The sequence below is a fragment of the Chlorocebus sabaeus genome, chromosome 25 (genome assembly GCF_047675955.1).
Source record: "Chlorocebus sabaeus isolate Y175 chromosome 25, mChlSab1.0.hap1, whole genome shotgun sequence".
NCBI lineage: Eukaryota > Metazoa > Chordata > Mammalia > Primates > Cercopithecidae > Chlorocebus > Chlorocebus sabaeus.
Window position 1 is genome coordinate 32,658,474 of NC_132928.1, and position 16,661 is coordinate 32,675,134.

Here is a 16,661-nt window from a genome sequence, read left to right on the forward strand (position 1 = left end):
TGACAAAGGTTCTGATGGAGACTTGGTAAGATACAGGTTAAGTTATGGTGCTCCTTTGCTCTGACCCTTCATTAACAGATCCTACCTTCCAAGCGCCAGGTTTGAGTGATCAGATGACCATGAATACTAGAGAAATAACATTAAATATGTGGTCCATTTTGCAAAACAGAAAAATATTGGTGCCTGCCAGGTTAATTTTAACCACAGTTTCTTTAAAATAAATGGTTTGTAATTTGGTGGTAAATTCAATGACCAGCTTATAGTCAGACTTTGGAAAAGTTCTTTCTTCACCTGGTCTTAGTTGTTCTTGTTAAATGAGAATTTTATAATTGGTCAAACTAGGCTCTCTAGTGAATATTAAGTGATACAAATCCTAGGAAGATAGTGAGAGATTTTAATTGGTTAAAAAAAATTCAGTGGTAAGATGATGTAGTAGTGTTTCCCGAAGAAACAGAATATATAGTGTGAGATGTATGTAGATAGATGAGATAGACAGAGTTTTTTTTGTGCAATTGGTTTACTTGACTTGTGGGCATAAGCAAGTCCAAAATTCATAGGTGAATAGAGTAGAAACTCAGACAAGGGTCAATGTTACAGTCTTGAGGTAGAATTTCTTCTTCTTTGGAAGCCTAAGTTTTGACTCTTACTGCTTCGATTGATTGAATGTGACCCACCCACATTATCAAGGGTAATCTTTACTTAAAGGCAACTTATTGTAGGTGTTATTAACTCCATCTATAAAATACTTTCTTCACAGCAACACTTAGATTAACATTTGATTAAATAATTGGGCTTGATAGCCTAGCCAAGATGACACATAAAACTAACCATTGCAGATGCTAATTCTCACCAAAACACGTATTATTTTGATTAGTTATGTGGATATACATAGTTGCAAGCTCTGAAAGAAGGCTAACATGAACTCTCAGGCTGTGACTGTTAGGAACTGACTTTCAAGATATGTGGGGGTAACATTTAGATATAATTCCTTCAGTTACCAATAATATACTATGGAGTACCAAATAGCTGGAAGGAGAATATTTAATGCTCCCAACCCAAAGAAATGATAAGTGTTTGAGATAATGGATATACTAATTACCCTAACTGACCATTATACATTATATATATGGAAACATTACTATGTACCCCATGAATATATACAGCTATTGTCAATTTATTTTAAAAAAGGAAAAAAAAAATTAGATTTGGTGAAGATAGTACTCACCATTGTGACACGTCTCAGATTATAATTGCATTTTCACACATCAACACAAAATTTTATTTATGAATAAAAATGAGTAAAATAGTACTTGAAAAATGAAATTGAAAACAGATTTAATAGTAAATTCAGAAAAATATGTGCATTTTACTAATAGTAATGCCTTTTATTCTATTTTTCTTCACAACTGGGATATATCAGTTTTCCATCCTGACACACTGCTTGAAATGAATGAGATTTTGTTGGATGATATCCAGATTTACAATCAAATTCAACTATGTCACCTGTTCTTGAATAAAGCTTTCGTTGGTTTGTCCACTTTAATTTTATATTATATTTTTCCATCATTTCTTGTGATATTACACATGGATCTGAAAGTAGGAAAAAAAGAACATAAAATATTAAGTAGTATGCAAACCTTTATAGACTCATAGACAGGTTTTCAAGTAGAATGTTATATGATGGTTGAGGAATTATTTCTCTAAATCCTTTCCAAACCAATGCTGTAAAAACATAATATAGATTTAAGTAAAGTTAAAATGGTAAACGATGTAAAAATGAGGTACTATGTTTAATGGATGATAATTTAAAGTTATTACCAGATTCATAACATCAATTGTTATATTAAGATAGTTGTATTTTAGAACCTGTCATTGCTGTTTCTGTTTGATTATGATTTTGGTGAAAGAATCCAAACTTTCAGTAATAAGATGAACAAGAACTGGGAATCAAATAGATAAATGTAATGTCATTAATAGCTAATAATATGGTATTATTCACTTGAAATTTGAAGAGAAAGCAGATTTTAAGAGTCCTTATCTCACACACACACACACACACACACACACACATTTACACACAATGGTAACCATAGGTGGTGATGAATGTGTTAATTTGTAGTAATCATTGCTTTATAAATATATCAAACAACATGTTATAGAACATGAATAGATTTTTTTTATTTATCAACTAAATGCTTTAAAATAAAACATAAATATAAAGAGAAAAATTTCTAAACTTTAGATTCCATTATATAAACGTTTGGTAGGCAAGCATTCAGCAGAATGCTTGTTTGTTAATCTGTGAAAATTCTATTACAAACAGTGAAATATCAGACTCATCACACTGATTTTTCCAGAACCCATGAGAATACTAAAGTACTTACCTAAGCATTTTGGTGGTTCTGACCACTGTCCATTTCTACATGTTATTTGATTATTACCCTCAAGTTTATACAAGTTCTGGCATTGATACTCAACTGACGAACCTGGAGCATATACTGACAACGGGAATGAAGTAATGTCTCCATTGTCAATAGGTGGAGGGGGCCCACATTTTTCTGCAGAAACTAAAAAAACATCATTTGATTTACTGGGAGAGCAAATAAAAATGCAAGTTCAAATAAGGCAAATACAAACTAGGCACTTTATATTCTATCAGGGCTTTTGTGATTTGTGCTGAATGAAATGATTCCTGGAGTAAAATTTATCCTACAAACTGAAAGTTATATTTTAAGTTATTTTCCCCTGACTGAATGAACACATACAGCATTAACAAAGATGACACCTCATAGTATTCCAGGATTAAGAAATGTTTTTCTAAATGAGTACGTGCTAAACAGATAGAAAGCTATGACAGACACAGAAAGTTTCTTATTTTAAATTCAACATTCTTTGGAGTTTATTGGGTCCATAGTCATTTCATTCTTTATTTTCATTTGCCTTACGAAAGAAACATTAATTCCTTGAAAAATTTAAACATTACAAATTAATAGAAAGTAAAAGGAAATTGCTGGATTCTTGGTATCGGCAAAATGAGGAACGAACTTTTCTACCTTTTCCTTATACTAAGTACAACTCGAATTTTGGACACGAAGTAAAAAAAAAAAAAAAAAAAAAGAAAAGAACATAAGAAGACTCTGAAAGAGGCAGAGACTTTGACCTAGCTAGAGACTTCAGGACTCAGGAATGATACAGCAGGGTCGTGTGGGTTTTCTTTTGGACTCCTGTGTATCCTGGTTAGGACACGAGGAGACTGCAACCCAGTATTAATATGAGGTTCAGACAAAAAAAGAAAATCCCCAGAAGAGCCTACTTTCTATACCCAAAAGCCCAAGAAAAGAGCAGCCTTACAAGACCAGAATCATGTTTACCAATAACTAACATACTGTAGGAAAGATCCTAAGAAGCCAATGACCACCCTCCACACTCTCAGATAAACAGAGGTCAACTGTGGAACCTAAACTTTCACCCACATGGTCAAGTAACAAGACACCTCTCCCTTTTCCCATGATGTCAGCAGAAGCTAAGTGGGAAACCTGGGCTTATACCCAGCATGGCAGCAATGGAAGCTGCCAAATAAGACTTTTTGCAATCCAGTACTCAAAATATAACACCTAAAATATCTAGAATAAATTTAAAAATTACTCATCATATTAAGGACCAGGAAACTCTCAATAGAGAAAAGACAATTATTAATAACAGAAGACGACACTAAGAAGACACAGATGTTGAAACTGATGGTGCTTTGAAAAGTCCGGTAGGAATTATAAACCCACATAGTAAAATAAGAATTAAAAAAAAGAAAACCACTAGATAGGCTTAATAATACATTGGGAGTTGACAGATGAATAAATTCATGAACTTCAATACAGAGCAATATTAATTACTCAGTCTGAAAATAGACTGAAAACAGAAAGCTGAACTGAGCTTCAGAGACCTTTAGAATACAACAAACAATAACAAATAAGGAGAGGTGATCCAGAAAGAGAAAAGAAAAAGTACCAGACTGAAAACAATAAAAAAAAAACGACTGAACACTTCCAAGATTGACCATAAGGCATAAACTAATAGTGACATGTAGAACCAACTAATACTTTATAATATTTTTCTCATAACTTGAAAAAATATATCAGCTATTTTGACTTAATTACATTAAATTGTTCCAAATCTATCAAAAATATAAGAAGGGAATGATATTAGAAGCCTGAGGAGATACTGGTAGCTGGAGCGCTTGAAATTACTCTTTTTTGCATTCACATCATTTATCACACATACTTGCCACCTGATATAGTTAGGCTTTGTGTCCCCACTCACATCTTATCTTGAATTGTAATCCCCAGGTATTGAGGCAGAGATACAGTGGGGGGTAGTTGGATCATGGGGATGGCTTCCTCCATGCTGTTCTCATGATAGTGAGTGAGTTCTCAAAAGATCTGATGGTTTTATAAGTGTTTGGAAGTTCTTCCTTCACCCACTTGTCTCTCTCCTGCTGCCTTGTGAAGAAGTGCCTGCCTCCCCTTCTGCCATGATTGTAAGTTTTCTGAAGCCACAGCCATGTGGAACTGTGAGTCAATTAAACCTATTTTATTTATTTATTATTATTATTTTGAGATGGAGTCTCACTTTGTTGCCCAGACTGCAGTGCAGTGGCACTATCTCGGCTCACTACAGCCTCTGCCTCCCCAGCTCAAGCGATTCTCCTCCCTCATCCTCCTGAATAGCTGGGATTACAGGTGTACACCACCATGCCCAGCTAATTTTTATATTTTAGTAAAGACAGAGTTTCACCATGTGGGCCGGGCTAGTCTCAAACTTCTGAACTCAAGTGATTCGCCTGCCCCAGTCTCCCAAAGTGCTAGGATTACAGGTGTGAGCCACCATGTCTGGCCAAACCTACTTTATTGATACATTACCTAGGTTGGAGAAGTTCTTTATAGCAGTGTGAGAATGGACTAATACAGTCAATTGGTACAGTGGGCACTGCTATAAGGTACCTGAAAATGTGTAAGTGACTTTGGAACTGGGTAATAGGCAGAGGTTGGAATAGCTTAGGGGGCTCAGAAGAAGACAGGAAGATGAGGGACAGTTTGGAACCCCCTTGAGACTTGTTCAGCGGTTTTGACCAAAATGCTTATAGTGATATGGACAATGAAGTCCAGGCCGAGGTGGTCTTAGATGGAAATGAGAAACTCATTGGGAACTGGAGCAAAGGTCACTCTTGCTCTGCTGTAGCAAAGAGATTAGTGGCAATTTGCCCCTGCCTTAGAGATCTGTGGAACTTTGAAGTTGAGAGAGATGATTTAGGGTAACTAGAGTAGGAAATTTCTAAGCAGCAAAATATTCAAGAGTGACAGAGTATAAAGGTTTGCAAAATTTGCAGCCTGACCATGTAGTAGAAGAGAAAAACTAATATTCTGGGGAATAATTCAAGCCTGCTGCAGAAATTTGCATAAGTAACAAGGAGCCAAATGTTAATAGCCTAAGACAATGGCGAAAATGACTCTAGGGCATGTCAGAGATCTTTGAGACTTTCCCATCACAGGCCTAGGAGGAAAAATAGTTTCACGGGCCTGGGCCCTGCTGCTGTTTGCAGCCCCAGGACCTGGTGCCCTGCTGAGTCCTAGCTGCTGCAGCTCCAGCTGTGGCTAAATGGGGCCAAGATACAGCTCACGTCATTTTTTCAGAAGGTGCAAACCTCGAACCTCGGCAGCTTCCACATGGTTTTGTGCCTGTGGATAAGGCACAGAAGATAAGATTTTGAGCTTTTTTTTGGTTCCAAGTGGGAACCTCTGCCTGGATTTCTGAGGTTGTATGGAAATTCCTGCATGTCCAGGCAAAAGTCTGCAGGGGCGGAGTCCTCACGGAGAACCTCTGCTAGGGCAGTGTGGAAGGGAAATGTAGAGTCACCACTGAGGCACTGCCGAGTGGAGCTTTGCATAGGGCAGTACTCTCCTCCAGACCACAGAATGGTAGATAAGCCAACAACTTGTACTATGCACCTGGAAAGGCTGCAGGCACTCAATGCCAGCCCATGAGAGCAGCCCTGGTGACTGAACGCTACAAAGCCACAGAAGTGGAGCTACCCAAGGCCTTGGAAGTCTACCCCTTGCATCAGTGTGTCCTGGATGTGAGACAAGGAGTCAAAGGAGACCATTTTTGGAGATTGAAGATTTAATGAGTGCCCTGCTGGGTTTTGAACTTGCATGGGGACTGTAGCCCCTTTCTTTTGGCCAATTTCACCCATATGGGGAGAAAGTTGGAGGGAAATTATAAATCAAATTATTCCCAATTTTACAAATGGGTAACTAAATATCAAAGACTTTTTAAAAAACCCATCTTCTAAGTTTTTTGAACCTTTCCATTATTCTCATCTCTATCACTAGTATGTTTATAAAAACTCATTATGAATATCTTCTGATTCAATTAGAAATAATTATGTATATGAATATGTGTTTATTTTTCTTATTTAATCATCTCTCATTAATGGTTAGTTTATAAAAGTATATATTAATTCTTACATAAAATACATAATTGACATTCAAGACAGAGTAAACAATCTGAATAAATCAAGTATACACATAAAAAAACAATTGAAATATTTTCTAATTAATAATCTCATAAATATTATTTAAAGTGACTAGTTTTATGTACTGTTATTGGCACTTTAATGGTTTGATTGCAGTTTACTCGAGCAAATCCCACTAGAATGTGACTCATTTCACTTACATAAAACTTGTATCCCTAAATCTCTGTATTTTATTCCAAGATTTTGGATGGCAATTCTTTATTGATTGTCATCTTTTTAAAAATCTAATTGTAAAAACAAAATGCCATTGAAAATAATTGATCTGGCTGGGTGCAGTGGCTCATGTCTGTAATATCAGCACTTGGGAGGCCGAGGTTGGCAGATCACCTGAGGTTGGGAGTTCAAGACTAGCCTGGCCAACTTGGTGAAACCCTGTCTCTACTAAGAATATAGAAATTAGCTGGGTGTGGTGACATATGCCTGTAATCCCAACTACTCAGGAGGCTGAGGCACAAGAATCGCTTGAACCTTGGAGGCAGAATTTGCAGGAAGCCAAGATCACACCATTGCACTCCAACCTGGGCAACATAGTGAGACTCTGTCTCAAAAAATAATAATAATAATAATAAGGAAATAAGTAAGTAATTAAGTAAATAAATAAATAAATATAATTGATCTTGGCTGATGTAGGGTTTCCCAGCTGCTTCATTCATATGTGGTTATTGCATGGTGTTGTAGAAGGAATAATGGCTCCCAAAGATGGCTCTGTACTAATCCCTGGAACATAGATTACCATAACTTGCAAAATGTTACCTTAGATGAAAAAATAGACTATGCACCTATCATTATGAGTCTAGTTGCCCTGAAATTTTATCAACTCTCCATGGTGTTCTTGAGCTACCATTCAACTTTGGACATAGACTGTTCTGCTGAATTCTTCCACTTTGGAGATTCTGACTTCCTCCATCTACTCTTATAACCTCAATATGTTGCCTTATGCTTTTGGAATAAGCAACAGGCAGAGAGGGAAAGGTAGTAATATTCTGAGAACTTGAACAAAAAGATGTGTTCTTTGTCAGACTAAATAAAATGGGCTAAGTTTTGAAGCAACTTTATCTTGGCAACTTAGTTTCTAAATGTCATTACTCACTGAATGGAACCAGAACTTATTGGAGGTATGGCTGATTCTAGTTCTTGGACAGGGAAAACATGAATTAAACCCGGGATATTTTTTGTGTCACAAAGCAACAGACTTAATCAAGGGCTAACAAAGTCTTACGGACTGTACACAAGAGAGAGCCAACTTGTATGGGATACAGCTGGTCAAACTTAATTTGTCAAGCTTCTAAAATATAATCGTTGAGCTGACAATAGCCATCATCCCACAAATTGAAGAGAGCTTGTTCATGACATAGAGAGAGCATGGAAATATTTATGCCATCATTGAAGCCTATAAATCCTGAACCCTATTCAATCACTGGAATTTTCTGGTATTCATAACATTTGTTCTTTTTTTTTTTTTTGCAAATGTTAATCATGTTTAATCCTGTAGTAATAGAAAGATACTATGATTTAACTGTTTACCGAAAAACTATCACAGTTTCAGTTGTTTTAAGAAGACTCAGTTTTCTAGAAGTTTAAATTTAGTGAAGACAGGATCTCACTCTGTTGCCCAGGTTGGAGTGCACTGGTGCAGTCATAGCTCACTGCAGTCTTGAACACCTGGGCTCAAGTGATCCTCCTGCTTCAGCCTTCCCAGTGGCTGGGACTACAGGCACACACCACTGTGCCCTGCTCTAGAGGTTTTAAATTAAGTATTGAAGATGTGGAATAATATTTGATAACATAACATCTTTTGAAAAGCATACCACGGATTCTATTTCCTGATAGGATGGAATAGCTGGTATCAACATAGCATCCCACTGGAAAAAAATTAGAAAACTGTACAAAATATATATCAAGAACACTGGAAATCTCCCAGCACACAACCGTGATGACTACGACAATGAAAAAACCTCAAAACCCCAAACTACCATAGCACACAGCCCCATCTGTTTGCTGGGAGGCCTTTCTCAGACTCTGTGCTGTGAGGGAGAACCCAGGAAGAACTCAGTGGTCTTCTTGAGTTGAGATTAATAAGGTCAGTCTTGGAGACTACGGTGGCCAGAAGTTACTGGGCATAGTAGCAGAGAGAAAGTGGTATGAAGAGAAAGAGCTGTAGAAGTTTCCATGGGGCTCCTTGTATTTTTAGTTGAATACTGAGCTGTGCAAGCATAGGACGGAATCGTATTGGGCTGGGCGAAGAACAATTACTGAGGCGCTATAAAGATGAAGAATTACAAGAGTTCACACAGGACTGGGAGGCGCCATCATTTATGCCACAGGTTTCCAAAAGAATCGTTTTCCAAATGCGAAGTCGCTCACAGATAAACATACCTCTCAGAAGTATGGACTTCCTAAAACGTAGGAATTGATGATTTATTCAATAAAGCATAAGAATTTAAATAAAGATACATATTAAATGCTGTCTTACTTACAAGACATTTTCATTAGAATTTGATTTATTTTCACTTTAATACTTCAGTTTTATAACCATTTCTTGTCAACTAACCTGACACTATAAACCACACACAGGCATTACTTAAACTTCAAGGGATTATATTCAAGGTGTATTCTTGTTTAATGTTTTTACTTATCACATACATTTGATTTATATAGTTAGGCAAACTATGTTATTGCACATCCATTTAGACACAATTGGAACTGAAAATCAAATGAATAATGATAGAAGTATGTGGTAAAACCTATATTTAACCTATATTTAATTTGTAAAAAAAAAAGATTTATTTCTTTTAAACTTTATAATATATAACAGCTGAGAGAACAGCGTTGTACTTACTAGTGGACCTGCATTTGGGAGGAGCAGACCAGCCCCGTTCCACACATGAAATATTGTTCTCCTTGTTTTGAAGGCTGTATCCTGTGTTGCAAATAATTTGTACAGTATCTCCTTCCAGATGTATTTGTCCTGAAGATTCAGAATGACCATTTTCCACAGAAGGAAAGAAACACAGTCCTAAGGACCCCAAAATGGATTAATATACAAGATGGAAGTAGCAAAGAAAAAGTACAACTGCATTTTAAAATATTTTAATAAATCGGATGAAGTGGCTCATGCTGGTAATCCCTGCACTTTGAGAGGCTGAGGCGAGTGGATCACTTGAGGCCAGGAGTTTGAGACCAGTCTGGCCAACATGGTGAAACTCTGTTTCTACTAAAAATACAAAAATTAGAGGGCATAGTGGTGCGCACTTGTAATTCCAGCTAGTCTGGAGACTGAGACAGGAGAATCACTTGAACCCAGAAAGCAGAGGTAGCAGTGAGTCGAGAAGGTGCCACTGTACTCCAGCCTGGGTGACAGAGTCTTACTCTGTCTCAAAAAAAAAAAAAAGGAAAACTTTCAAAGCTGAAATCAAATGTAAACATTTTCAAAAGACTTTAAGTCATGCTACTATATATATATGCTGAAATATATTTTTGTTTCTTTTATATGTGCATATAGAAGAAAATATTTCATGTTGTTGCTCTATGGTTTTTATAATAAAATATTTTATGTTTATAAACTATTTTAGGTACAAAGAACATCTTCATATATCTATTTCTCTCTTAACTCTCATAAATGTTTCTTAGGAGAAAGATCATTGTTACTTCCTTTGCTGCCTCATCTGTCTGTCTCCCAATTGTTTTCTCTTTTAATACACCTGTTATCATCGGAGTCTGCTCTCTACATTTATTGGAGTATTAATAGCTGCACTTTGAAGGACCAAATAAATGGTTTATTGAAATATAAAAGTGAAAATGCTAAACCTCCTTGCAATGTGCAGAAGAATGGTAAATTCAAAACAGAATATGTATAAAAATGGCATTTTAAAGGAAAACTATGATCAGGCTGCTGACAAATGAATATTAGTAAAGAAATATTAGCAGTCAAATATATTAATTGTCAGTCTAAAACAATTAATATATTTCAACACGTAGAGCATTTCCATGTAATGCAAGACAGTTGAAATATTTATTCTTCATTGATTCTCATAGGAGGCATCTCAAACTTGGAGGACTATATCTCCCATCTTTCCAGCTCCTCTGGTCACTGCCCCTGTGATTATCAAGACCTTATGGTCTTGTCTGGCACATCCTTCTTTATTCACTGAATGACATCCATTTAATGAACAGGGCATTTACTCACTGAGACACTTTGGTGTTGGTGACCATCCTTCTTGCGTGCATGTTATGCGAGTCCAAAAGGATTTTGACGGAGACACAAAATTATATTCACAGGAGTAATAGAAAACTTCCCCTGTAGGAACTTGGGATAATGGTTTATGTTTTTCTTCATCATATAGAATTCCATGTTTTATTTTTGGAAAATCACAAAATGTTGCTGGGAAAACAACACAAAACTGTAGAATTACATAATAAGCTACATAAATAAATCAGTAGATTATATTTTAATCATCTCATTTACAGTTTTATTCTTTCATTTAGCTTAAATGCCTGTAGCTTAAATGCTTTCCAGTGTACAAATCAGGAATGAAAAACCATCACTAACTAAGAGTACAAAAGTATTTGAGGAGGTCATTGTTAATGCATATAAAATTTATATTTTGGAGTGATATGAAGTATGAACTCTCCTGCAATTTCTTCAAGAAGAAAACCCTCACACCACAATTTAAGAATGAAGCAGAGCATAAGAGTAGCAAATCTTCCTTATCTGCATAGTATACAGTAGAGGAGTGATAAGGTTGCTCTTAGCTCTCAACTTACTTCTTTTCTCTATTCTCGTTGACCGTCATAGGTATCTCCACCAGAAACTCTGTCCTATTTTTTTTTTTCTGGTGCAGTAAAGATGTTGGGTAGGTAGTTTTGTTTTTTGTTTACTAATATCATTTTGAATATTTTCTGGTTACAAAGTTAATATAGTTTCAGTGGAAATAATTTAGAGAATATAAGAAAATCACTAAGAACAACTCAATCAAGATAAATTTAGAGCTAAACTCTGGTAAATGTTTTATATACAAATATGTATTTGTATATTTGTATTTATATGTGTATACTTGTATTTTGGTTTTTATAATAAAATATTTTATGTTTATAAACTATTTTAGGGACAAAGAACATCTTCATATATCTATTTCTCTCTTAACTCTCATAAATGTTTCTCAGGAGAAAGATCATTGCTATTTCCTTTGTTGTATAGCATTTACATTGTATTAGGTATTATAAATAATCTAGAGATACTTAAATTACTGAAATTGTATGAGAGGGCTGGGTGTGGTAGCTCATGCCTGTAATCCCAGCACTTTGAGAGGTTGAGGTGGGTGGATCACTTGAGGTCAGGAGTTTGAGACCAGCCTGAGCAACATGGCGAAACCCCATCTCTACTAAAAACACAAAAATTAGCCTGGTGTGGTGGTGTGCTCCTGTAATCCCAGCTACTCGGGAGGCTGAGGCAGAAGAATCACTTGAACCTGGGAGGGGGAGGTTGCAGTGAGCCGAGATCACTCCACTAAACTCTAGCCTGGAGGCGACAGAGCAAGACTGCACCTCAAAAATAAATAAATAAATAAATAAATAAATAAATAAATAAATAAATAAAATAATAAAATAAAATAAACTGTATGGGAGGATATGCACAGGTTATATAAAAATACTACACCATTCTCTCTGAGAGACTTGAGTATCCTTGGATTTTGGTATCTACTGGGGGTGGGTAGAGTCCTGGAACCAATTCCTTGAGGATACTAAAGGACTACTGTATATATGTATATATGCATCCATATGCACTATGGTGCAAGATACATTAAAGCAATGTAGAAAATGAGTGAAATCTTCATACTTTTTGACTCTTTTTTGTGTACACATACATATATATACACACATATTTTTTAGTAGACTTTATTTTTATTCACAGGTTTTTCACAGCAAAATTGAGTGGAAGGTACAGAGATTTCCTACATACCACTTCCTCTTCCCTACCACATGGATAACCTCCCTCACCATCAATATAATTATCACCCAAAGTCCATAGTTTATGTTAGGGTTCACTCTTGATATTGTACATTCTATGGGTTTGATATACTTTGTCTTTGAGTAAGTATTTAGCTCAATATATTTCCTCAATATAATACTGCTCTTTGTTTTTATCTCAAGATATTTTTGCAATATAGTACTGCTGCATAAGGAATAATTTTATTTTTCACCTTATTTGGAAGATGTGTGCAGAAATTAAGCTGACAAAGCAAGAGAAATTTCTCTTTTTCATCTATCTACAAGTAATGTTTAATGTTACACAATATTTGAAATATTTTCACCTTGTGAAACCTGAAATTGATTGTCTGTTTAAAATTTGACATTAGATAGTTTTGGTAAAGGTACTGAGGGAAAGACTCCCGTCTTGATAGTATTAACCGATCATAACTCTTTCGATTATCCTTCACTCCTCCAAAATTATAGTAGTTCATTTTCATACATTTGCACCTACATATTCTTTGCTATCCAGAATAACTTGGTTTTCCAGAACTAACTCTATGACATTCATCAAATATTCATTGTGCATATCTGCAGTGGTGCTAGCTAGGAGTGTTAATGTCTTTTTGCAAGCCTCCTTTACACAACCACCCACTTCAAAAGTAGAAAATAATTTTTCTTGTCTCAACATTCTGATAGAATATTATGAATATATTTCTTCTGGGATATATATACACTCACACACACAATTTATATATATATATATATGCACACACACACACACAGTCATACAGTTATTCAACACATAATGACATTTTGGTCGATGACTGATTGCTTATATGACAGGGGACCCATAAGATTATAGTGCAGCTGAAAAATTCCTATCACCTAATAGCCATCATAGCATTGCAGTGCAACATATTACTCACATGTTTGTGGCACTGCCGGTGTAAACAAACCTACAGCATTGTCAGTCACATAAAAATACACCACACACAATTTTGTACAGTACGTAATACTTGATGATGATAATACAGAAGTGTTACCGGTTAATGTATTTCATATACTATAATTGTTATCAGTATTTTATAGTTCACTTCTTCTATTCACTGTTTTACAGTTAATTTTTCCTCAGGTCCTTCAGGAACTATTCCAGAAGAAACCTTTGTTATCACAGGAGAGGACAGCTCCATGTGTGTTACTGCCCTGAAGACCTTCTAGTAGTACAAGAGTGGAGGAAGAAGACAGTGATACTGTTGATCCTGACCCTTTGCAGGCCAAGGTTAATGTGCGTGTTTGTGTCTGTTTTTAACAAAAGGTTTGAAATGTAAATAAATAAGTAAAATATTTAAAAGATAAAAGCTTATAGAACAAGAATAGAAATAAAAAATCTTTTGTACATCTCTACAATATTTTTTAAGCTAAATATTATGTCAAAAGACAAAAAAATTAAAGTTGATGAAGTAAAAAGGTTAATATAAACTAAGGTTAATTTATTATCGAAGAAAAGGTTTAAAATAAATTTAGTCTATCCTGGGTGTATCAAAAACTCAGTAATTAGCACTAAAGAACTTATCCGTGTAACCAAAAACCACCTGCTCTCGCCAAAACTATTTAAATAAATAAATTAATTAATAAAATAAATTAGCCTAAGTATACAGTGTTTATTCCACCTCCAGTAGTGTATGATAATGTTCTAAGCTGTCATATTCACTCACCACTCATGTAATGACTTACTGAGAGCAACTTTCAGTCCTGCACACCCTATTCATGGTAAGAGCCACATACAAGTGTGCCATTTGTAATGTTTTATACTGTATTTTTATTGTATTTTTTCTATATTTAGATAAACATATACTTACAATGGTGCTACAATTGCCCACAGTATTCAGTACCATAACGTGCTGTACAGGTTTGCAGCCTAGGAGCGACAGGCTATACCATATGACCTAGTTAGGTAGTAGGCTATACAACCTAGGTTTGTGTAAGTACACCCTATAATGTTTGAATAAGAAAGAAATCGCCTAAGGATGAACTTCTCAGAATGTGCCCCATCATTAAGTAATGTATGACTGTTTATACACACACACACACACACACACACACACACACACACAGTCACCTATATATAGTCTTGCAATTTATTTGCCTCTTTACATTTTGCTTTTCTTTGGGACACTATGGTAAGTTGCAGTGAGGTGTGGTTAGGGTTGTCATTTTCTTCCAGCTTCTTTGCTACATGAAACACAACATATTGCTTGATAAATATTTTGCTACTGGAAGCATGCAGTTTTCTACGTATACAAATGTGTTGCTTCAGTGTGTTGTTTTTGCTGTTTGGCAGGGCTCTCAATAGACACCTAAACGACAGTGTAACACACACTTACAGATCATTTAACATCTAGGCAACCTTTAGATAGAATGTCACTGAAGTTTCTCCCAGAGACTGGGTTGAAGCTTGAATATTTTTTTGGTGGGGGGAGGGTTAGGAATTGTCAAAATTCTGTATATTTCTCTCATATTTTTCACTTATCTTCCTCTGCTTTCCCCCCTATTTAGAAATCCTCTTGTAATGCCATTTGTAATAGGTGTATAAGCCACTTAATGAATACCATAAACACAGACTTAAGAAAAATCAAATACACTCATACAGTTGCACTCCTGTGATTACAACTCAGCACTGAAAGTGAAAACAAAATAAAATGAATTTCAAACCAATAGAAATAATGCTTTGCAACACTTCTAATGGCAAATATTTAAAGCAAAGAATTTTATTGTTCATATTTTTCTCTTATGCCAGGGCAGATGAGAAACTGTTCAAATAAAACTTCAAAGGTCTGTAAACATTAGGAAACAGCAAAAGAGTGAAGTAAAAACTTTCTGGAAATCAAAGAGTAAAGCATAATGATCAAAACTCCATGTACACACATAGTTTAATTAGTATCCTAGACCTTGGTAGAGATTTTGTTTGCAATTCATGTGGTATGGTGGCCTTAATTTCAACATGAAATAAAATAGGACCATTTATAAAATATCATAAGAAGCAATTTGTAATATTATTAAAGAGGTGATACATTACTTCACTCTTGATATTTAAGAGCTCAGAAGGAGTAATTTCTTGACAGTTCACTGGTTTATATATAAGTGATATTTTCTATTGTTTCAGTAAAATATATTTCCCTCTGTTGAATGATAATTAGATTGAATGGGAATTCCTCCATTTTAAAGACCTTTAAAATTTAAATGATCAAATCTAGGAGAATAAAATCCTAAAAGCATTTTGAAGGTGGCCAAATCTTTTTGAGATTGATTTTTCTAGTTAGTGGCATTGCAGAGTTTATACAGAATTACACTAATACTTCACCTTGCCACTGTGATTATAGCAGATTTTCCCTCATTTAATTCCTCTTTACATTCTCTATTTGGCGGCCATTTACCTTTGCAACTTAGAGGATGGAGAGAACTAATTTTATTCTATTTTCCTACTAATTGCATGTTAGAAAGTATTTCCATAAAATAGATTAACATTATAAATCATTTAAAATATTTTCAGCTATTTATTCATTAAAAAATATGTAAGCATACACACCAAAACGGATAAATATATCTGAAAAAGGAACTAAATATTCAGGTCTTTTTTCAACTTACCTTCTCCCCCAACAGAGGATATCTGTGAGATTAGAATTACACTGATCATGAGCCACATGCCTAGTCGTTCCAATCTTATATAACTAAAAATACTTCAGTGGTGGTGGTGTTGCTTTGAATCCTCTTTCATTAACAGTTATGAGCATGACTTTGAATTTCAGTGTACTAACTGGAAGCTAGTTTAGTAACGTCCTTTGTGGTAAACATCAAAGTTCATGGAGGGTTGTGCAAAATAAGCAAATAGTGTCTAATCAGTGTTTTCATAATAATACTCTGAATGTATCGTGTAATACTTACTTGAGCAAAATAAAAGCTGTTCAATATCCTTGCTGTGGTCCCTGAGTCTCTGAGTTTGGAATATTCAGAAATGGGCCATTGAAGAGGAAAGAGGAAGCCCCTTCTTTTTCTAGCCAAGATTTCAGCTACATCAATAGTCAAACAAGTGCAGGTGATCAGTCCA

General features: G+C 35.3%; 1 protein-coding gene across 3 annotated transcripts; it reads right to left on the reverse strand.

Moving 5' to 3' along the window:
* Nucleotides 1-864: 864 nt before the first annotated feature.
* CFHR2 (complement factor H related 2) lies at nucleotides 865-16,402 on the reverse strand. Of its 3 annotated transcripts, XM_037985773.2 has the most exons (5): nucleotides 16,202-16,402; nucleotides 10,773-10,967; nucleotides 9,426-9,602; nucleotides 2,385-2,567; nucleotides 865-1,590 (listed from the first exon to the last, which is right to left on the reverse strand). In XM_037985773.2, exons 1-5 carry the CDS (start codon nucleotides 16,257-16,259, stop codon nucleotides 1,391-1,393), a joined length of 813 nt encoding a protein of 270 aa, XP_037841701.1. In that variant the 5' UTR covers nucleotides 16,260-16,402; the 3' UTR covers nucleotides 865-1,390. The 3 variants fall into 3 exon arrangements, with proteins under 3 accessions (XP_037841701.1, XP_037841702.1, XP_072867526.1); XM_073011425.1 differs by lacking the exon at nucleotides 10,773-10,967 and having other exon boundaries at nucleotides 1,251-1,590; nucleotides 16,202-16,341; XM_037985774.1 differs by lacking the exons at nucleotides 9,426-9,602; nucleotides 10,773-10,967 and having other exon boundaries at nucleotides 1,248-1,590; nucleotides 16,202-16,372.
* Nucleotides 16,403-16,661: the final 259 nt, after the last annotated feature.

Excerpts from the sequence above, each read along its gene's own strand:
- CFHR2 (XM_037985773.2), bottom strand. The coding sequence starts at position 16,259 with ATGTGGCTCATGATCAGTGTAATTCTAATCTCACAGATATCCTCTGTT. Across the intron at positions 2,568-9,425 it reads TCCCAAATGCAGGTCCACTA|TTTCTGCAGAAAAATGTGGG; the intron begins GTAAGTACAACG and ends ATGTTTTTTTAG. Across the intron at positions 1,591-2,384 it reads AGAACCACCAAAATGCTTAG|ATCCATGTGTAATATCACAA; the intron begins GTAAGTACTTTA and ends TCCTACTTTCAG.